Source organism: Heliconius melpomene, chromosome 9 (assembly GCF_056956725.1).
Source record: "Heliconius melpomene rosina isolate 202511_hmr_F chromosome 9, ASM5695672v1, whole genome shotgun sequence".
NCBI lineage: Eukaryota > Metazoa > Arthropoda > Insecta > Lepidoptera > Nymphalidae > Heliconius > Heliconius melpomene.
In genome coordinates this window covers 4,331,370-4,352,970 of record NC_140397.1, presented here as the reverse complement: position 1 = coordinate 4,352,970, position 21,601 = coordinate 4,331,370, and the positions used below count along the sequence as shown (strand labels likewise).

At 31.7% G+C, this 21,601-nt stretch overlaps 6 protein-coding genes across 10 annotated transcripts; 4 read left to right on the top strand and 2 right to left on the bottom strand.

Moving 5' to 3' along the window:
* The first annotated feature begins 122 nt into the window (after positions 1-122).
* On the top strand, positions 123-10,447 carry LOC146536285 (uncharacterized). 5 transcript variants are annotated; one of them, XM_085189903.1, is made up of 11 exons: positions 123-271; positions 484-658; positions 3,252-3,338; positions 6,292-6,618; positions 6,889-7,646; positions 7,756-8,077; positions 8,214-8,386; positions 8,473-8,664; positions 9,009-9,272; positions 9,392-9,555; positions 9,742-10,447. In XM_085189903.1, exons 2-11 carry the CDS (start codon positions 577-579, stop codon positions 9,950-9,952), a joined length of 2,580 nt encoding a protein of 859 aa, XP_085046029.1. In that variant the 5' UTR covers positions 123-271; positions 484-576; the 3' UTR covers positions 9,953-10,447. The 5 variants fall into 5 exon arrangements, with proteins under 5 accessions (XP_085046029.1, XP_085046033.1, XP_085046031.1 ...); XM_085189907.1 differs by having other exon boundaries at positions 206-271; positions 489-658; XM_085189905.1 differs by having other exon boundaries at positions 214-324.
* Positions 10,448-11,302: 855 nt separating this feature from the next.
* Positions 11,303-12,455, top strand: LOC146536284 (COX assembly mitochondrial protein 2 homolog). Its single transcript, XM_085190325.1, has 3 exons — positions 11,303-11,396; positions 11,476-11,563; positions 11,694-12,455. Exons 2-3 carry the CDS (start codon positions 11,483-11,485, stop codon positions 11,853-11,855), a joined length of 243 nt encoding a protein of 80 aa, XP_085046451.1. The 5' UTR covers positions 11,303-11,396; positions 11,476-11,482; the 3' UTR covers positions 11,856-12,455.
* Positions 11,888-12,455, top strand: LOC146536283 (protein Abitram). Its single transcript, XM_085190324.1, has one exon. It carries the CDS (start codon positions 11,888-11,890, stop codon positions 12,416-12,418), a length of 531 nt encoding a protein of 176 aa, XP_085046450.1. The 3' UTR covers positions 12,419-12,455.
* A 791-nt stretch (positions 12,456-13,246) lies between these two features.
* Polr2F (RNA polymerase II subunit RpII18) lies at positions 13,247-14,360 on the bottom strand. The gene is made up of 2 exons (XM_085190467.1): positions 14,009-14,360; positions 13,247-13,511 (listed from the first exon to the last, which is right to left on the bottom strand). The coding sequence occupies exons 1-2, from the start codon at positions 14,217-14,219 to the stop codon at positions 13,324-13,326; spliced, it is 399 nt and encodes a 132-aa protein (XP_085046593.1). The 5' UTR covers positions 14,220-14,360; the 3' UTR covers positions 13,247-13,323.
* Positions 14,361-14,696: 336 nt separating this feature from the next.
* RpS27 (ribosomal protein S27) lies at positions 14,697-17,516 on the top strand. The gene is made up of 3 exons (XM_085190266.1): positions 14,697-14,831; positions 15,168-15,387; positions 17,363-17,516. Exons 1-3 carry the CDS (start codon positions 14,826-14,828, stop codon positions 17,389-17,391), a joined length of 255 nt encoding a protein of 84 aa, XP_085046392.1. The 5' UTR covers positions 14,697-14,825; the 3' UTR covers positions 17,392-17,516.
* Positions 17,503-21,197, bottom strand: Rfk (Riboflavin kinase). Its single transcript, XM_085190264.1, has 3 exons — positions 20,868-21,197; positions 19,374-19,525; positions 17,503-18,043 (listed from the first exon to the last, which is right to left on the bottom strand). Exons 1-3 carry the CDS (start codon positions 20,953-20,955, stop codon positions 17,837-17,839), a joined length of 447 nt encoding a protein of 148 aa, XP_085046390.1. The 5' UTR covers positions 20,956-21,197; the 3' UTR covers positions 17,503-17,836.
* Between the last annotated feature and the right edge of the window lie 404 nt (positions 21,198-21,601).

Below are 21,601 nucleotides of genomic sequence, written 5' to 3'. Positions count from 1 at the left end.
AACAAAGTGATCCCATAAGGGTTCCGTTTACATCTTTTGAGGTACGAAACCCTAAAAATAATACAAATCATTTTATATCCGAAAAATATGTCCGAAAATCAGCGCATGCGACGGGAAGTGTATCGCCGGGCGCGAGGACGCGCGTCACCTGCGCTCGGCGGCTTGGCACGAATCGCGCGCTGAATCTGAAAGCTGTAAATGCGCGGGGAGCGCCGCCGCTCTGCGCCAGTACCCCTTCGACCAGCGATGCTGTGCTGTCTCCGGAAATAGAGTACGTCCGTTCCCAACCACGGCGACAGACGCGACCGTCGCGACCATTACATTGCGGGTTCCATTTTAATGATTGCTTAATTAATTCTTTCAATTGCATTATTTTGACTTGGTATTTACAAGCTTGTGACCGCAATCGAGTGGCCGCGACCGACTCGACCTGCATTTTTGGGAATGCAGCTCGAGTCCCGTGACGGAGTGTTCTCTGTTCAGTGTAGCCGTGATTCGCGTCCGTGGATCGACCGGTCGGGTGCGCGAGTGTGCAAATGACTGGTGGCCCTGTGTAGCGGGCTGGAACCTATCAAAATGTGGACAGAGAGATTAAAGTTATGGAGGTTTATGTTGTGCATGTTGTGTGCCGTGTCGGCGCTCGCGCTCGCGGCGAGAGGTGAGTCGCGATGTGTGGGAGTGTGGGAGCCGCGCGCCCTGCGTCACTACACCGATGCTATTTTCGGTGTAACTTGCGCTTAAATTATGTAAAAAGCGCGAGTAGTTTGTGAGCTATTTCTGGCTGTAACCTTAACTGAAAATGTAGGGCTATTGCTACAATTAAATAATCATTCTACAATATTTTCTCAATGTTGATACAGTGTAGATTTAGGATATACTATCCAGTATAGCTACACAAATAGAAATACAGGGATTTGTCGTTATGCGCGTCGCCATCTTGTGAAAAACGATAGGATCATGGCGACATTATAAAAGTTAAACATAAATATATGTAGGTCACTTCATAATTTACATAAGTATTAATATTCGGAATTTTACATATTAAAGGATCTTTCTCAAATGCACAATAAATAATTTAAGATATTGGAAAGTTGTAAAGTATCATTAATGAGAAAAATAAATTCATTAATCATAATTAATTATATAGTCTAACATAATAAATTTCATAAAATAACATTTTTTTCTTGGTCTAACATGAAATATTCTATTGTTTGAAATAGAACAATTGCCTCATTCACAAATATATCTTATATATGTGGTACCCGGTCTATAGTACGGTCAACAAGTCGTGCCGCCCTGAAGTGATCTGAACGTTTGCGCAACGTTCACTCGGAAAGAAAATAATCAAAAGTAAGAAAAATCCTAAAATCAAATCAGCGCAGCCATCTACAGCTAACTTCGGGGCGGCCACGACTTGTTGACCGTACTGTACTATTTTAGATGCTTTAAATATAGTTTCCTAAGTCAATGACAAGTCGTGTACAGCTAAAAGATTAAATCATGGAATGTAGCAAGGCTAATTATTTGGGTCACACAAGCAATTTCTTGAAAGAAAAGATTTAATAAATTATACCTAGGTCTTATATAGCTTTTTCAATGCACTAAGAATATCGGTGCCTATTTTCTTCTAGAGTGTTAAACGCACGTCCGTGCCCACCCCAGAGTACTCTTGTGCCTACCCCAGAAATTTTACTAATAAAATATCAGCCCTGAAAAATGAAAATATATCTGTGCACGAACATACCTATTCAAAGTGTAAGTCCAGGCTGTCCCCAAAAAATATATCTAGACTGTACGTATTATTTTCTTTATACAACAACAGTTAAACGAAGTTATTAGGTAAAAATGCTTAAATGCGACAAATTGCTTTGAAAATGATCCCTCATAATATAAGTAATAAGTAGCTTACAATTTAATTATTTATTTCAAATCGTTGTGAAAAAAAATAGGTGCATAGTGTATCTGAAATATATATGATATAATCACTAACAGTTTTAAAAAATTAAGAAAATATTGAAAGCCTCATTCGTTTAGTTATTTATATTGTTTTTGGTGTTCTTATAAACAACATCAACTGTCTAATTTTGATGACGTTAAGAGTTCAATTTAAACAGTTTATCTATAAACAAAACTAAATCTATCAAGTAGTTTGTTCATATTGTGTTTAGTACTTTAAAATATTTAATACAATACTTGATATGTATAAATTGTAATGATAATATTACGTATTGCTTGTTCAATCTTTCTCTTCTTGGCAGCCATATGTTTACAATTTTATAAAGCCATAAACTATTCTCAAAACTGTTCGATCAAATGGAAAATATTTAAAAACGAATATTTTATATGAATGGACTCATAAAAAATGTTATAATCTGCATATAATGTTTAATGGCGAGAATCCAAGAACAATACTCCACGACAATGCCAAAATTGAACGTCGATTGAGTCTCGACTATTTATTATTCTGTCGGTTCAGCAAGATATTTTTATTTTTTATATGTGTTACCAGGTCACTCCAATCATTTTGGTATATATATTAAAATGTTTTTTTTTATGTAAGCGATACGAAAAATTGTCATAAAATTATGCTTGTTAGTTTATATTTAGAGTATTTAAATTATAGAAATTGTTTGTTTTAAGGTCTGTGATTGAAGTGAATTATACTTAATGGGTAATAACATGATCACCTAAGAATGATGCACCTAAGTCTATCGATCTTTCGTATTCTACTTAATTTTATTGAACATACAACCATTGTTGTCACCAACTGAAAAATATCAAAGACGGCTCGAAGGACTATTTTATAATATAATTAAAAAATATTTAAATGAATATTATCTCTTTAGCAGTTTCAATATTCTGTTATAGATATAGTAAGTACAAATCCAATACCACAGTCCATGAGGCTCCGTTTTTAGTTTACTTTTTAATATATTCACAGAAATCAAAAACTAAAAAAAAAAAACAAGAAACTAAGACACAGTGTCATTCATATTCTTTATAGTTAGATCATGTTAAGTTTAACCTAAAACGTTAAGTTTAAACATTTTTTTTACTAGTAGAAACACAATAACAGTAGTCAGTTCAGTTTTATAAGTGTAATCGTATTTAACTATTTTTTTTTTCACATTTCTTTAGGAATTTTCATTAGAAATTAATAATTAGAATTAAGTTGATTTATCCAAAATAGAATACAAACTTACAATGTTACTTAAACATGTCTTTATTAAACATTTTTTTTTTTATTTCAGCCGATGACGACATTCCTTCAGAATCACAATGCCGTCCATATATCGAAAAGGCGCTTAAAGAACTCGAATCAGGCGACGTAGAACCAGGTAAATCGTTTCTTCTATTGGTATCGCTTCTGACTTGATAGCGCACAACATCTGAACCTCTGTAAAACTCGGCGGTTCTAGGTTCGATTCCCATATTGGGGGAATAAGTTATATTCATTTCCTCTGGTTACAGAATAGTCATGTTGAATGTAATGTAATGTAATGTCTCGAAAACCGATGCCCGAACATCTTAAAAATCCGCATTTGCACAATCGACGAAAGCCTTTAATTATTTATTACGGACAAATTAATTATTTATTTTGAACAAATTACTTCTTTTAAGATAGGCCGATAAATAATGAAATAAATAATGAAATAAACAGGTAATAACCAAAATGTGTGGTACAATAAGCGTTAAGGCTATAAAAATTTCATTAAGAAAAGCTTTTTCCATCCACCTGTCGGTAAGAAAAAATATAGACCAGTTTATTTCTTTTAAATGTGGATAGATGATGGGGAATCATTACACAACGGAAACCACAGTGACTCACGCCATCATTTTTAAACGCATTCAATTAAAAATTCTCCGAATTTTCTATTAGTAGAATAACCTCGAATTTACTGCGTTGGTTTTATAGTTCTTTAATTTAAACGTGAGCGACACTGACATACGCTCGTCAAGTTGTTCGTCGTCAGCTATGACAATGATAATATTTCAGTCTTAAAGTTACTAAATACTTTTGTTTGAATATCTCTTAAATAATACCCACTACCACAGAGTAGGTACCTAAATCTTAAGGGAATAAACTCAAAAATTTTGTTCTTTAAGTTGTATACATCGTGGGCAACCAACATTATATTTAAAATATGTTTAAATTGTAACTTGACCTTTCGGCGTTAAGCGCCGACTGTGTAATTCCTTTGTTGAACAGCCTAGCCTGTTTCCAAATCCAAATCCTCGCTTGAATAATATTACGGAGTCATTGTAAGCAAAATATACGCTGCTATAGAAAATAGAAACAAATGGGAAATTATTTTAAATTGTAATATAAAAACAAATTTTCGAGACGAAAAAAATAACCGGTAGTGAACAGTTGAGTTCCATCCATTCCGTGAGCTTTAAGATTCAGCGGAAAGTCGGAAACGGAAGTGCCTTCATGGCAAATAAAGTATCCTAACTCTAGATTCCCAAGTTTCCTCTGCATGTTCTACTAGCAGTACACGACACGGCGTAACGAAAACCTTACAATAACTGGAATACATGATTGCTACGATTTTACAAGTTTATTTTAGCAATAAATAAAATATATAAATCCTTATTTAATAATTCTATAGAGCAAACCATTTTATCGAAATGTGAAAGTTTTTGCAATTATTTTTAAGAGAGTGCACGTGGATGTTTAGATTAGACTACTTAAGTACTTAACTTGTAAAATACAATATCTGTGTATTAGTGTATTAATATTTTCATGTTTTAATAGGCTACGGATGATCATATTTTATCGAGACAGTTCCTGATGTCAGTTATATTATGTATAATAAAACTGTATTCAATGAGGCAGTAAAAAGTAAACATAGTTCATAGGGGTATTTTCTATGGAGCAAGGTGGAGTGGACACAAGACTAAAACTATATTTAGGGGTGGGCCCCCCCTTATTCCTTCGCCTCATTCCTAGTAGTGAAATGTATTACTCAATTCTAAAATGATTTACAATTATTTAATACATATGATGCTATTAATACCGTCACATATAATGTCATCGCGTTATGCAATAGATATCGTAATTTGTAAGCATGTATTTTTAAGTAATATTGTACAACTGCCAACGTTTGTACTGGCAAGTTCAACGCCAATTATTAAGGGAAACTCATATCTATATGAAATACCTCCTGAAATCAATATTAAAACTTAAAACACATTCTTTTGGTAAAAATATCTACCAAGTATCAAGGAGATTCTCAATTCGATTGTTTTTTTTATGTTGGTTCTGAGATAAAGAACTTTCAAATGGGTGGACCGATTTTTTAGATTTTTTTTTGTTTTCCGTGTGACATCCATGAGAAAATCATGTAAGTCTTAAATTTGCATAGTTCATTGCTTGAAGTCGTCTTCTTCTTCCTCCTACCATTAATACCGGCGTATGTCTCTAACGTCCTTTGTTAGTGAATTGGCTCTCATGTCCTGCTTCACGACATCCCACCAGCGCTTCCTTGGGCGTCCGGCAGGTCTTGAAGGGAGGATTGAAGTCATATTTTATTTTAAGTAAACCTCTCGACAAAATTGTAAACACATATTATATGCGTACATATTATATAATTTCGAGTTCACTTATATTGGAATCGTCAGCAACGTGAGGACTTGGTTAAAAATAAAAACTAAAAGTGATTTGTTAATACACACCTGTTGCGGCCGCTTAATTTTAATACAGGTCGTAGCTACTTTCATGTTAGTAATTTTAGCAAAGACGTTTAATTTTTAAAATTATAAAATTAATAATTATAGTAAAATATTTTTAAAGGTAATGGTAATGGTAAACTAGACTTTATTATATTTTGTAAGAGAATACAGTATAGTTTATAAATTAATTTTGCATAATTATTTTGGCATTTATGACAAAAGAACATTGTAACATTCGTATTTATAGCAACACCTTAATTTTGTAGCGGTGGATGGCCTAACTTTACGGTAGTGATACATTCAGCTCAAATATTCAAATTCTAAATATTTTTTACTCAAATGCCTCTTTGCGTCAAGACTGAAGCGAAGAAATTAAAATATACATTTTAAATAAATATTTCACAACCAGTCACGTTTCCAGACACACTTTTGCCCCTGCGCCACGACTGGCCATAAAAATTGACTCTTATTGACTATTATAAATTATTTATATTTTATTATATTACTAGTTAATATTTAGATAACATCTTTATTTGACAACATAAGAAACTAACAAATTATTAGGCATTAGCCATGTGATTCTAATAACTAATTAATTATTCTTGGAAATTCCAGAATCTTCAGAAAAAAACGAATCCAGTGAAGTTAGTATAGGTGACGATACGAAAGAAGAAACTTCAGCAGAAGAGGCAGATGCCGATGATAGTAAAGAAGTAGAGAGTAAAGAAGCAGAGGAAGATGTGCCATCAGTTGAAGTCGCTGATGAGCCATATGTATCGCAAGTGTCCTATGAAGAGACGGGTGAAGTAGCTGGGGAAGAATCTAAAGAAAACTTAAGTACTGAAGGTGAAGATAGTGTAGAGATACAAGCAGATGCTGACAGTAAGGAAAATGACGATGGAGACAGCAAAGAAAAAGCTGAAGAACCAGAAATCGAAAATGGTAAAATACATTTCAACGTCGCTCAAAATTTTTGTTTAATAGGCTTAGATATGTTGGGGACATATTTATTCCTAATAATTATCAGTGTAGTTATTAATAAATTTAAATAAATATTTTATCTCCTCGAATAGGGATTGTGGATTTTACATTCACACTTTGTGCCTCTGCACCACGATTCTAAATATCGAAAATTTGTTTCATGTAGATAACTGAAATAGTTTTTTTATTATGAATCACGGCTTATGTTTTATTCTTTAAATGTTTTTATAGAGAGTGATGAAGCAGCAGACGCAGTCGAAAGCATAGATTCTGAAGCCAGTAAGGAAGAAACGCCAGAAAGTAAAGAGGATGAGGTGAGCAAAGAAGATGAACAGGAAGAACAACAATCAGATGAAGACGCTAGTATAGCTTCTAAAAGTGATGAAGATAAAGAGCAAGATGTAAGTGAAGAAGCGGCAGAGAGTGAGGATAAATCGAATGAGGATGATGCGTCTAAGGAAGCAGATGATGCCAAAGATGAAAGCAACGAAGACAAAATCGACGGCGATGGATCTCAAGAAAAGGCTGAATCTGAAGAAGTTAAAGAAGGAGGTGACCAAGATGACTCCCAAGAAGAAAAAGAGATAGAATCTAAGGAAGAACAACAAGAGACAGATGAAAAAGATGATAAGTCAAACGAAGAAGAAGACAAATCATCTCAGGTAGATGATTCAAGTGAAGCTGCTCAAGATGAAAAATCTGAAGAAAGCATTCAAACAGAACAGTCTGCAGAAGAACAAGCTGAGGAATCTGCAGAAGATAAAGATAGTCAAGAAGATGTAAAAGAGGAAGCAAAATCTGATGAAGATGAAAAAGAAGAAGCAAAATCTGATGAAGATAAGAAAGAAGAAGGAAAATCTGGTGTAGATGAGAAAGAAGAAGGAAAGTCTGATGAACAAGATGAGAAAGGAGAGGAAAAATCTGCAGAAGCACAATCAGACGAAGAATCTGCTGAAGAAGAAGGTGCTCCAGAAGAGGATTTGTTACTGGTATGTTTTAAGTATATCCATAGGCAATGTTCATAGATAACTATTAACTTTTAATACAATACTATATAGCTAATATTCTTTTCTTTTTATTTAAATATTTAATTTTCAGACTGGAGAAATACCGGAAAATTTGAGATCTCGTGAACATATCATACAGATCTTGCGATTGGATGAAGAAGCTAGCGAGTCAGAATTAATCATCGAAAAATCAGCTGACATTGTTCTAAGAGACTTGAAGCGTCTTTATGAAAATTCTATAAAGCCATTGGAAGGCCTATACAAGTATAGGGACCTGAGCAATAGGCATTTTGGTGATCCAGAAATATTTTCTAAGCCTTTGGTTCTATTCATGGGCCCTTGGAGTGGCGGAAAATCTTCAATATTAAATTATTTAACTGGAATTGAATTTTCTGAATGGTCGTTAAGAACTGGTACGATATTTTCAATATTCATTGTATCAAACTCTCAAACTCTCGAAACGATAAGTCTAACTCGAAAACAAAAAACTCTCGAAATAATATCAAGCTCTCGAAACGATAAGATAATTTCAATAATAATTATTTTTAGGCGCTGAACCTTCCCCCGCATATTTCAATATTTTAATGCATGGCAAAGAGCCAGAAGTACTCGATGGTACACAGTTAGCAGCTGATTGGACCTTCTCAGGCCTTCAAAAGTTTGGTCAAGGCTTAGAAGAACGTCTACGAGGACTTAAATATCCCAGTAAATTATTAGAAAAGGTAAATTTTATGCAATAATAAGATTTTAAGATATTGTATATATGAGTGATAACAAACAATTTCTTTTAATAAATTGTAATTTGTAGGTGAACATAGTAGAAATTCCTGGAATATTGGAAGTGAGGAAGCAAGTGTCACGCGTTTTTCCATTTAATGACGCTTGTCAATGGTTCATTGATCGCGCCGATATTATATTCCTTGTATACGATCCCTCAAAGCTTGATGTCGGTCCGGAGACTGAAGCTATATTAGATCAACTAAAAGGCAGAGAATCACAGGTATTTAAAAAGAAATCGATAAAATATCGCTGAGTTTTGAGGAAAACTTAATATTTAATTTTAGCTTTACGTTGTATCCTGTAACAGGATAAGCAGGAGTACCTATTGATAAGAAACTTCGTTCCCCACTATACGCCAGATTTTTGAGGCATTACCTGTTGGCAGATCTCAACTATCATGTTATCTCAACTCCACTCAAGTGAGAAAATAAAAATAATTAATTCCCCGAGTAGAATCGAACCCATATCGGTCGCCTCTACAGTCTACATTGAGACATTGTTACTTAGCCACATTTAAATATACATTCAATTGCTCCATTCTATTTAAATATGTCCAATTCATAGACTCGTATAGTGCTGAACAAAGCGGACACAGTGAAACCTGAAGAGCTAATGCGGGTACAGAGCGCGTTAATCTGGAACATATCACCTCTGATGAGTTCAGCGCAGCCCCCAGTCATGTACACGGTGTCGCTGTGGTCGATGCCGCTGGAGGCCGGCGCACCCGCTCGGCTCCTCCAAGCGCAGGAACGAGAACTATTTAGAGATCTACGACAAGCTATCGACAAGCGTATTGAGAACAAAATTGCTAGCGCCAGACGATTTGCGGTACGTGTTTAGATATTTTTGTTACTACTTGTTTATGCTTGAGTATATTGTATTATTTTGTACTTTAAGATTTATATTGGACGAAGAGAAGTGAATTTGACGAATTATTGTTTCTTAAGGTGCGCGTAAGGAACCACGCTAAGATGGTCGACTGTTATCTGACTACGTACTACAACCACAAAACTATATTTGGTAACAGGAAGCTTATCGCTGATGCTATCATTGATAACCCTCAGAACTATCACATCTATGAGGGTCTGAGCACACTCACCAACATTTCAAGGTTTGTATTACATATTCCTTCAAAATACCGAAAAAAGATCAATATATTATTTTTTCATAGACATATTATTATATGTTCTGTATGTATATTACATGTATTTTGGCAGAAAAACCCACTACAGTAACTCCATCCGGCACTGGAATAATACTATCCACATTCACTAAAGTAAATTAACATTTTCAACAGGTATGACCTGCCCGATCCCGAAACGTATCGGGACTTCTTCAGGTTGAATCCCTTGTACGAGTTCCAGCAATTATCAGCAACGTGCACATACTTCCGTGGCTGTCCCATTACACGGTTGGACGTCGCCATTGCTTACGATTTTCCCGAACTCGTTGGGAAATACAAGAAGATGGTAGAAACTGCCACCCCACAGGGAATGCCCAAGAGTTGAAACACAGCCCTGCCATTTATAACATAACACCTGCTTTTTATTTTAGCGAATTGGATTAGGATTATTTTGGGCACATTATGCATTTCTTTTTCTAATTGGGCGTCGTAACATTAAAAAAAACGCATTTTCTTTCTATCCATTTGTTTTATCGTATATTTATTTTGCTTCACTCGCTTGTTCCTGTTTTGACGTGAATAATGTCGTGTCGGATGATATCTTTTAAGGCGATTTTCTTTTTGCGTTTTTAGTGATTGTAGAAAAATTAAGACACTTCCAACTTCCTCATTAACCATTTTTATACAAAATAAATAATCTAGTCATTATATTATGTTAAAGTTTGTTAGCGAAAGTTGTTAATTAAAATTATTTATTTATTTATGAGGTGCGTACCTAGAACACTAGGACTAAGTACTTAAAGAAACGCGGTCTCAACCTAAATTACAACTTTTTAGAGCGAGACTGTATGTGGATATTTAAAATAAAAAATTAAAAGAATATTATCGTTTCATTCATACACCCAGGTGCAGGCCGTAAATTGTAGGGGCCCTAGGCTTAAATAATTATTTTAGAAATCTGTGCTAATGCTAATATCTAAATCAGCCTCTTATATAGTTTACGCAGGTACAGTCCCCAAAACTCTAGTATTCTCGAGTTTGCGGGAGCTGTCTACGCTGAATAATATGAGGTATGGCAAAATTTTGGCATCAAGACTATTTATCAAGATTCAAATCACAACAATCAAGCGGTTTTCTTCCAAAAAATATACTTTGTAACATTTCTTTATTTCTCTTTGAATGTCTAAAATGTGATTCAGTAATTGTTTTTTTTAAATAAAGTAATAAGTAAATAAATAAAATTGAAGTATAATGATAGATGCCGAAATCTTATACACTACACCAGTGGAAAGTTTTCAAATAAATAAATAAAGAATAATAAATGTGAAGGCTTACAAAATAAAATAAATTATTAAAATTAAATCCTTCAAAATCTTAACTTAATCTAATTTTACTTAGCGTCACGCTATATCTCTATCAGGGTAGTCAGAGAGAACGGAGTGCCAAACGCTGAGCTCTCTACTTAAAATTATAAAATAGCAATATAAGCCCACTATTGTTCTTAATAATATAACTTTCTATAAGTGAAATTTATTACAACAAATGTAACTACACGTATGTACACATGTGAGACTTAAATGGTACTAATAGAGTAGAGTCATCGAACATATTAAGCTATAGTATATTTGATAAAGATCTTGGAAAATTGTATTTTAAGTAATAATTCAATAATTTTACAGTTCGTCTTTAAAAACCATTTTAATATATGATACCATAGAGAGCAATAGATATGGTAAATATTTTCAGTTCTTAATGCTCTGTGGTAAGAGTTGACTTTGCCAAACGAGTTAACGTCAACGTCTCGATGACGGCCGATCAACTATCCGGAGGTATCTTAATTCTTATTTCGTACGCCATATAAGCTAATAATTAGCCTTTTTACTCTAATAATTGTGTTATTATTTTAAGATACGTAATGCACACGGATTTAGCACCTCATTTACATACGGATGAATGTAATGTCCTTATAAAATTACTACAAGATTGTCACGTAGATGTAAGTACTTAAAAACTGACCAAAAGGTTTTTAAAATTGCAAAGTTGCTGATAAATAAAATATTTATAAATCAACCTTTTAGATATAAGCATCTTTTAAATATTATTTCATTCTTGTTAATTATTTCCAGCATCCTTTTAGAAAATTTATTGGTTATTGTAATGACCATGATAGAGCTATGAGAAAATGTTTAAAAGGTGAGAGATTAAGACGGCAAAAGCTTAATAACGAGGAGGCGGAGGAAAAGCATGCAGCAATTCGTGCCAGAATATACGCTCAGCAGAAAGCATAAGAAAACAGTAATTAGTTTAATAAAGCAGCAAAATGGAGTACAACATTTTAAAATCAATAGACTTACATGATAAATCAATTTATAAATCATTTACAGATAGATATTTCAGCAAGAGATATATTTTAAATGTAAATGGCATAGAAAACAATGACATAATGTTAATGTTTCATTCAAACAGAATAACTTTGCTTTGTTTAGCCCCAAGCCATTTCTTTTTCAAAAAGAATGACACATACAAATTAAACTTTACTGTAGGTAAAATTGACAGATTAACTAATAGTGTAAAAGGCAAAGGTAAAAAGGGAGGACAATTTTTAACACCACAGTCACCATTATGTAAAGTAGAATGGAGTGATGGTACCGAGTTTAAAATACCTTGTGGGATGAAAGGAACCCTTATAGAAATAAATGAAAATTTAATAAAAAATCCGGAACTATTGAGAGAACAACCTGATTCAGATGGATTTATAGCTATAATGTTATCCAGTATTGCTGTTTCAGAAGCAACAAAAAATGAACTGTTGACTCATGAAGAATATTTAAAACATGTAAATTTAAATTAAGGTATACAAAAACCTACAAATTATAGTTTTTAGTTTATATAAATCTTTTTATTTAGCACCTTGAAAATAATTATTATTAGCTATGCTTTAAATTAAAATCAGCTTTACACTGTATCCCACACATATGCAGAGGGAACCAAGTGTTAAGACACTGTTCCCCACTTTCCACCGAATTTTAGAGGCATTGCATGTTGAGTAATGCAACACCCGCTTTACCTCAACACCAGAGAGAAGAAAAGGAAATATAAATTTAAAAGAAATATTTAATTTCCTCTAGTGGGGATTGAAGCCACAAAGTCGGTTTACAGTCACACTTTGTGCCTATACACCACAACTGGCCTCATTAAAATCTTTACTTATGATAAAATCATAAAGATTGGTTGGACATGTTGTGGTGTTTTTGGTAGCATTTAACAACATAATATAACTTAAAATAATGATATATAAAATAATAATATCTTGCAATTATTAATATTTTATACATATTATGGCTATATCATACTTATTATAGCAGACTTGATTATACTCAGAATAATAAAAATATTTCCATTTTGGAATGCTATGAAAGCTCCATAACATATAATATCCTCCTAAACATATATCTGGAATTAAGAAGAGAAGAAAATAAAGTGTCCCAGCACAAAGATTCCCAAAAGTTTCCTCCCAAAAATGCAGGTTAAAGTTTGAATCTTAAATGTAAATAAAGATTACACCAACATATATTGTGAGCTATTTTCAAGCAGTTTATTTTGACTTCAATAAAATTTTCAAATCCAGTTGAAAATTTTTTATAATAATGTTTAAAGGAATAGAATAAAACAATCAAGATTTGTTGTTACCAATTTATATACAATTTCTTTTTAAAAAATCCTTTACTTAAAATTAACTTAAAGATTGTGTTATTACTAGTGATCAATTATAATTAGTTCGTCTATACTCCAGTCTTCATAGGAATGGTCAGGGAGGTATCTCCTAATGATAATAGGAATTTTTCTTTGTTTTAATTCCTTCATAGCAATTTGTAATGGATCAGTCTCTCCTTCTAATTCAACCATAACTGGTGCACACATTGCTATTTGCAAAGCTCTCGTTCCTAAAAACATAATATAGAACACATGTAAAATATGAGTTTTATAAGACATGAGTAGAGCACATTAAGGCAAAAAAGAGACAGCATCTGTCTGTAAATTGTTGATTCAATTACTACGGAATGAATAAATTTTTAAGTGTGAAATTAAGTTTTGTCAATCAACTTAATGATGCAAAATTGGATGAAAGTGTAAAATGGAGTGTCTTGACACTAGGTTTCATCTGTCTACCATGAAAGAAAAAGCATTAACAAATGAAAATATATATATTTATCAAACAAATGTCTATATACTTGAGGTTTGTCATCTAAGCTAGTATTTTGGATTTTTTCTTCATGGCTCTGCTGGGAAGTGCTTTAAAAATAGGCATATTATATGTACTTATTTATTTAAATTTATCCTATTCTATATTTTACGTTATTACTATTTTAAAAACAAAAGATATAACCTATAATAACTATATTGAGAACAAAAAATATAACCTCTAAAGTGTTTTATTTACCTAAAACTCTTGCCCTTTCGTATTTAGTCATATATCGAGTAGTAATTCGCTTAGATTTTTCAACACCTCCACCAGCTTGTCCTGGTGCTAAACATTGCACATTGTATCCATCTTCCTCCTGTTCTTCAACTTCTTCTATGTTGTTATCCTCTTCGACTATGTCATCATAATCTGCCCCTGCATCCTCAGCATCATACTCTTCGTCAGCCATAGCTTAGTTATTAAACAAATAATTTAGAATATAAACGTCTAGAATGTAAAATTATATAAAGCGGGTAAAACACTTTGAAACTAGTATATGTTCCTTGCTTTGAAATATCAACATTCAACAACCACAATTATAATTAATCATAGACATAATGTCACAAACGTTCAAAATTCGAATATATCGTTGAATTTAGATTTTTAATAACTCCTAAGTTCATTTCTAAAATTAATAAAAACTACATTTGTAATAATTATATTACTCAGAACAAAAATAGTATATTTCTCGTTGAGTATAAATATGTTTAAAAAAGCGACTTTACAATTTTATACTTTATACCATTGTTTTCTCATAGTTATAATAGAGAGATTAGTAGTATTAAGATTTATTATATTAACCTTATAATTAATGATTATAGTTACTAGTAAATGAATATAAATATTTATATGAAGTTGATAAAAAATAAGTTATTATACAAAATGAAATATAAAACGTTTTATCTAACATGAACGCAACATATTCTACATTTTTTATATATTTATAGACCGATCTATATTGTCTTTGGTATATTAATAGTCTTTCCTTTTCCGGTTCTGCATCGAAGCTGAAACCATGCCGGTGTGTAATATTAAATATTTGGCATTAATAAAATTGTGATGTGGTTAAACTTTGTGATATTTACGTACACAAAATAATGTTCTGTTTATGATTATCTAAATATCCCGAACATATAACCCCTTTGATGTCCAAAACAAGATAAACACATGGCATCTCTGACGTCTTACTTATCTGACACAGAAATATCTCATGCTTTATTTATAATAATTTGAATTACTGTGCTCGTGTTTAATGTAAAATATACGACAACGTGCAATCAAAATTTTTATGTTGTAAAGAAGTTTTAAGTGGGTGCTGTGAAAATATGAATCTAACCTAAACTTTGGTGCATTTCAGCTCGCAGTTGACTTATTGCACCCTACGCCTGCATCTGAAAAGAGGAAGCACAAGCTTAAAAGGCTTGTGCCACATCCAAACTCTTACTTCATGGATGTAAAGTGCCCAGGATGTTACAGAATCACAACTGTATTTAGTCACGCGCAAAGAGTTGTCGTATGTGCAGGATGCTCAACAATTCTTTGCCAGCCTACTGGTGGTCGTGCCAGGTTAACTGAAGGTATTGCTAATTTTTATTTATATTAATGTAATATATCATGTGCTACCTTGCACGCTATCTAATTTAAACATTCTTTTACCCTTCAAGATACTATAATAAACGCATTAGTAAGCAAATTAGGTTGTGGATATATTTTTTTCATTTCTATTCATAAAATGTTAATAAAAAATGTTATGTTTAATGTAATGTTTAAAATTACTTGTGTTCTCAAAACTTTGATCCTGTTTTATGTATATAATTGATTTAATTATTTAGAGGTAGATATTTAAGACAATTTACTTTTGTTATGAAATAGGAAAATATTCCATTTTCTATCATTACAAAATATAACAGCAAGAAAATTTCATTGAATTGTGCAACATAAACAAATTATTTAATGTTTCACTAGTTTTCTAATGTTGTGAAAGTGTCAGCTTAAGATGACAAGTTTATGTGTAATGATATTATATCAATACAAAATACAATATTTTCATAATATATTGGCCAATCCAACAATTTATTGTTTAATAATAATATTCTATCATGTATGATAATACATACATGATAGAATATTATGACTGTGCTCTATTTATTATATTAGGACACTAAGGCCTTCATTGAGGCCATCATAGTATAGTGACTGTAATTTGCTTTCATTTCTTATCTTTAATATCAAGATTTAGCACAAGATTGAGTTCCACAACTTAATATGCAATGTCTCAAAAATGGGTGGTGTCTGGGTAACAGTGTTAAAGCAATAAGTTTCCTCTGCCTATCTTGCGTATATACGGGGTAGAGCACTTCATTCTTCATGGGATAGCCAGAGAGAACAGAGCGCCTGATAATATGCTACTGCATATCTTTTTTGCCTCACCTACTGTTATCAACCTCCTCATACATGACCTCTGAGGCCCTCATGTTTTTATGTGACCTTCCTTTAGTTTCAACAATACTATGGTTTTGAAGATCATTATCTCCACAGCATTTATGTTTGTTTACATATCATGTTGGATTCCTCTACCTGTTACACTGTATTTAAAATGAACTGATAGTTAAATGTGGTGATTTATTCAAGACTTTTTTTATCTTCACTCTGTATACTGCATCTAATATCTGTATGTATCCAGGACTTTTGTTGCTCCACAATTGCCACACAATTTTAGTGACATTGCAGCATTATATTATGAAAATAATTCAGTCCAATGGGAGGGAATCAAACACTGGACCAGCATTGTATAAACATGATATTTGTCAGATGTATCATCCCGAGATATAAATAGTTTTATAATAGGTTAAATAGTTATTATGAAAACTGCACTTGTGCTGTGCATAATTTCATTCTTTCATCTATATATATAAAATCGAAAGATCACTCACTCGTCACGAAATCTCAGAAACTACTTGTGCTAGGAATCTCAAATTTTGCATAGGCATTATTTATAGGACATAGGTGCTTGCTAAGATGGGAATTTGCAATATTCGACTTCTAAGGGGTTGTTTTTGGGGGTGAAAGTTTGTATGAAACTTCATTACTACAAATGCTCACTACTACATTACTCAAATTTTGCATGGACATCACTTATAGGATGTAGATACTCATGAAGACAGACATTAATAATAACGTAGTTCACGCAGGCGAAGCCGCGGGCGGGCCGCTAGTATCTTATAATTTTTGCTGTAAGGGAACCACTAAAAAGCTGGGGGAGGTCTATGTCCCAAGGCAATCTGATAATGATGACATCCAAAATCCATGTTATGAGAAATAAAGGCTTATCATTATTATTATAACCACTAAACATTGAAATGCTCTTCTGAAAGTCATATATTTTCATGTCATTAATAGAGACAAATTATTGTTTTAAGGACCCTAATATTATTTTCAAGTTTAAAGATTTATTAAAAAAATATTTACAAGCCTTGAATATAATTTTGTTGTTCCTAGGAATGTTCTCATGGCTATTCCTGGATTGGTACTGATTCAATTATTTTTTTTCAGGATGTTCATTTAGAAGAAAACAACACTAAACCTACCTGGAGAGAGAGCCCTAATTTAAGATTTGCATTTTATTTTCAAATGTTTCAATGAGTGATATTTTTCTTATTCATTGGATTTGTTAAAGCATTACAAATAAAGGCTTTTTCAAACGGTATTATGTCTTTTATTTCATTATAAAAATCTCTTTAATTACATTTCTATTTACATATAAATATTTGTATATAATTATGAACACATTTAATATTGTTCGTATAAAAATAGCACTATTTATATTTCCCTGTAAGATATATTTTTAAACACATAATCTGAGGCAAATTTATTGAAGTATGGAGATGTTTATAAAGTAATAAACTTAAATTTAAACATTTAAAACAACAGATAACATATTAATATAAATAAATTTACTGTGATAACAACAATATATTATACTATTTGGAATAACATTACAACACTTATACTAAAAGGTACTCCTCATCAGTCACTAAAAAACTTATCTTCTTTTAGTTTAATAGACTCTTGTAGCTCTAATGCTGTGGCGGCATTATCTATATCTTGCTTAATGGCTTCCACCAATTCATCTAAAGAATTAAAGTTCTTTTCTGATCTCATATATCCAATTACACAAACTTTTAATATGGAACCATAAAAATCTCCTTTGAAATTGTGCATTACATGTGTTTCCTGAAATAAAATAAAATTGCACAACTATATGAAATAGTACAAAAAAGTAAATGTTATTTAAATTCAAATTCCAAATATTCTTTATTCTAAAAGACTTATAAGCACTTTTGTCAAATGTCACATCGTCAAATGAACATATAAACAAAAAGCTACCACCAGTTCGGAAGGCAGTTCTGCTGAGAAGAGCCAGCAAGAAACTCAACAGTTGCTCTTTTCAAAGTCAATGGTATATTTTACTATTACATTAGCTAGCAGCTATCCTGCCTGACATTCCATAGACATTAATTCACTTCATTCAGTCAACACTAAGTTTTCCCCTATCCTGCTATATGCTGCATACACCATAAAAAGCTAAAATAAACTAGTAACAGATTTGAATGTACTATGTTGCGCTAGAGCTTGGTGTTAAGAACTTAAGACACTCCAATGCCAACTTTCCGCTGAACTCTGCATGCATTATGTGTTGAGTGGCAGATCACAACACTGGAATTTGAATCAAAGCCAGAAGGAAAAAATGGAAATATTAAATATTTATTTGAGTAAATTTTGAGCCCACAACTTGTCAAACTTACAGTCACACACTTGTGCCCCGGCACCACAGTTGGACTCTTATAATGAGCTACATAGTAATAAAATATGTAATGTTAAATAGCACTACCAACACTGTATAGAATTATTATATTTCCTATTGCATAACTTTTTTTTTGGGACCTATAACCAATATATTATTCTCATTTCAATTATAGCTAATAATGAATAACACATTTATTTGTAAATTGTATATGGTCAAATATATTTACTTTTATATGTTGAAGTTATAAAGTTGCTCATTTGATTTATAAAGAGACAGTTTGATTAAGCCATACACATTTGAATTAAATAAACAGAATGTGACGCAGCTCGTTTTATTATTCCCATATTCAAACCACTACTGAACAGTAACTAATGATTAAAGTATAGCAATTGATTTACTAGTTCTGACTTGAAAATAGATACAAGTGGCAAATGTTAATCAATAATAGCAAAATGGTATTTTATTAAACATAGTTAATATTTGTAGTTGAAGATGTTGTGGCGCAAGGTCACAATATTAAATTAATATTTTCATTTCTTTGTTCTGGCACCAAGGCAAAAGGCCTTCGTTCAGTTCTGCCACTCAACAGTGAATGCCTTGAAATATTATTATAAAGTGGGAAACAGTGTGTCACTTGGTTCACTAGGGATACAGCATAAAGCCGATTTATTTTTAATCATTTTACAGTCAATATAATTGAGCTAAATATAATTTCAATATAACTGCCTATATATCTAGAATCACAATAATACTTACAACAGACATCTCCTTATTATGGTAGAATGGACACCATCCTATGTTCACTACCATCTTATGAACTGGCCCCGAGTCTACTTGTGCCCATCCATAATAAACCCCCGGCTTTAAGTCTTTTGGTAGTGACTGTGCTACTTCCCGAGGGTAGTTCGCTGAAATCAAAATAAAAATTGTATTTTTAATTAGGTTGTCTAATATAGTAAAACTGTGGTAAATTATTATTAACAATATATCATGTATTTATCTATTTAATACATGTTTAATATACATGCGTTAATGCACCAATAGTTATAATGAAAATTAGAGCTTACATACTGAAACAACTATCATTTGTCATCACTTCAATTGTGATTGTCACACACACACACTAGATTTGAAATAGTTACTATTTTTAACATTTGATGGACTATTAAAGTCGGAGTTCAAAAAGTGTATTATTTAATGAAGTCATAATTGTAGTTACATTTAAAAAAAATATTTCATTTTCTTTCAGTTCATTGTATATATTTCATATACTGTGGATTTTAGAGTTGAAGCATACTCCAGAATTCAAATTTTAATTGTTTTTTGTTCAAATAGACGTTTGTAGGTACAATTTCAATAATTGAATAAACATAAAGGTGGCTCGGTAGGCAGTTCTGATAAGAGCCTGCCAGTGTAGGTAATAATTAATTATTACTTGTACTGGCAACTATTTTTTCCCTAATATATTCCTGAATAGTATAATATATATAAAATTGTTTTATTATATGTAATATTGTTTTTACATTTACTACAAATCTGTAGAGGCAAATATAGAATAGATAGGGGAATTAAGAATGATAAGTAATCAATAGCAAATTGATAAGTAACAATTATAATTAATTATAGTAATTTATTTTATTATATATAATTCTTGTAAATTTATTTTCATGTAAACCTCTTTTGATGTCTGTTTATACATAGGTGGTTGTTGATTATTTTTAGTAAGGTATATAGATGAAACTTATTAAGACATTGCATGTTGAGTATTAGAACTCAACATCACATTTGTTCTATTACCAGAGTAAGGAAGTGAAAATAATTCATTCCCTTGAATGTAATTTGAATCCACAATTATTATGTTTATAGTAATATGACTGAGCAGCTGAATCTTATATTTAATTCAATATATAAATGACCTTAAGCATTTACTTGTTCTAAGATAAACAGCATTATCTAAGAATATGTAAATAGTACAATGTCATCACTAAGTAGGTACATATGGCACAATTTTTTTCTTATATAAAATATTATTTTAATGTAAAAAACAATTAACGTAGTGGCGCAAGGGCACAAACGTCTGATTGTAAGCGCGATGGTCTTGGGTTAGATCTCACTAGGGGGAAAGGAAATAGAAAACATATATTGACATGTGTAAAATGTAAACAAGAAATGGAAAATTATTACATACAAATGTTTTATCAAGGCAAAATAACAATCAATTAAAGCAGTTAAATAAATAAAAACATTTACCTGTAGGGCAACCTAAGTCCTTCGAACCTCTTCCAAATCCTTTTACAACTTGACCTTTTAAAAAAAGGGGTAAATACGCTAAAGCCATATTTAAATATTTTTGTAAGATAGTGTTTGAAATAAAATATTATTATTATTAATAACGTTAGCTTTTTAAACACTGCTATAAACAGGCTAATGACTATTTAACTAAGTTCAAAAAAGCAATAGTGTAAAATAAATAAAACTTGCTATATAAATATTTTTTTTCACGGATTGACTGCAAGTAACAACTTTACACATCATTTCTTTGTAAACAACTTAAACAATTAACAAACATAAATTGAAATGTGCCAAAAACTAGACTCGATACTGAAAATATCTCGAAAAGTCAAAACATTTCGATTAAAAGTACTGGTTATGTCGATTATTCTACAACTATAATGATTAGTTATCATTAGTTCCTTCTAATAAAAATATAAAATAGGCGCAAACTGCTTCATAGTTAAGTATTTAAACAGTAAACAGTCTTGTAAATTATTTTTCTTTAAATATTAATTTATCATTAAGGAAAAGTCAATTTTATAAATACTTACTTACACATAATGAAATTATAAAACCTTGAAAAAATATATTTTAATTAGATGTATCATCATCTAATTAAAATATATTTTTTAATATAATAATAAGCTCATATATATTTAACAAAATTGATTTTCTGATAATTCTGGACGGGAAAAACATAAAGCTAATTA

Bases quoted from the DNA above. Each gene is read 5' to 3' on its own strand.
- LOC146536285 (XM_085189903.1), top strand. From the start codon at position 577: ATGTGGACAGAGAGATTAAAGTTATGGAGGTTTATGTTGTGCATGTTG. The intron at 8,387-8,472 runs GTAAATTTTATG...TGTAATTTGTAG, and splicing joins CCAGTAAATTATTAGAAAAG to GTGAACATAGTAGAAATTCC. The intron at 8,665-9,008 runs GTATTTAAAAAG...TCCAATTCATAG, and splicing joins TAAAAGGCAGAGAATCACAG to ACTCGTATAGTGCTGAACAA.
- LOC146536284 (XM_085190325.1), top strand. From the start codon at position 11,483: ATGCACACGGATTTAGCACCTCATTTACATACGGATGAATGTAATGTC. The intron at 11,564-11,693 runs GTAAGTACTTAA...AATTATTTCCAG, and splicing joins TACAAGATTGTCACGTAGAT to CATCCTTTTAGAAAATTTAT.
- LOC146536283 (XM_085190324.1), top strand. From the start codon at position 11,888: ATGGAGTACAACATTTTAAAATCAATAGACTTACATGATAAATCAATT.
- Polr2F (XM_085190467.1), bottom strand. From the start codon at position 14,219: ATGGCTGACGAAGAGTATGATGCTGAGGATGCAGGGGCAGATTATGAT. The intron at 13,512-14,008 runs GTAAATAAAACA...TTATGTTTTTAG, and splicing joins CGAAAGGGCAAGAGTTTTAG to GAACGAGAGCTTTGCAAATA.
- RpS27 (XM_085190266.1), top strand. The intron at 15,388-17,362 runs GTATTGCTAATT...ATTTTTTTTCAG, and splicing joins TCGTGCCAGGTTAACTGAAG to GATGTTCATTTAGAAGAAAA.
- Rfk (XM_085190264.1), bottom strand. From the start codon at position 20,955: ATGGCTTTAGCGTATTTACCCCTTTTTTTAAAAGGTCAAGTTGTAAAA. The intron at 19,526-20,867 runs GTAAATGTTTTT...TTTTGATTTCAG, and splicing joins GGACTTAGGTTGCCCTACAG to CGAACTACCCTCGGGAAGTA. The intron at 18,044-19,373 runs GTAAGTATTATT...ATTTTATTTCAG, and splicing joins ATAATAAGGAGATGTCTGTT to GAAACACATGTAATGCACAA.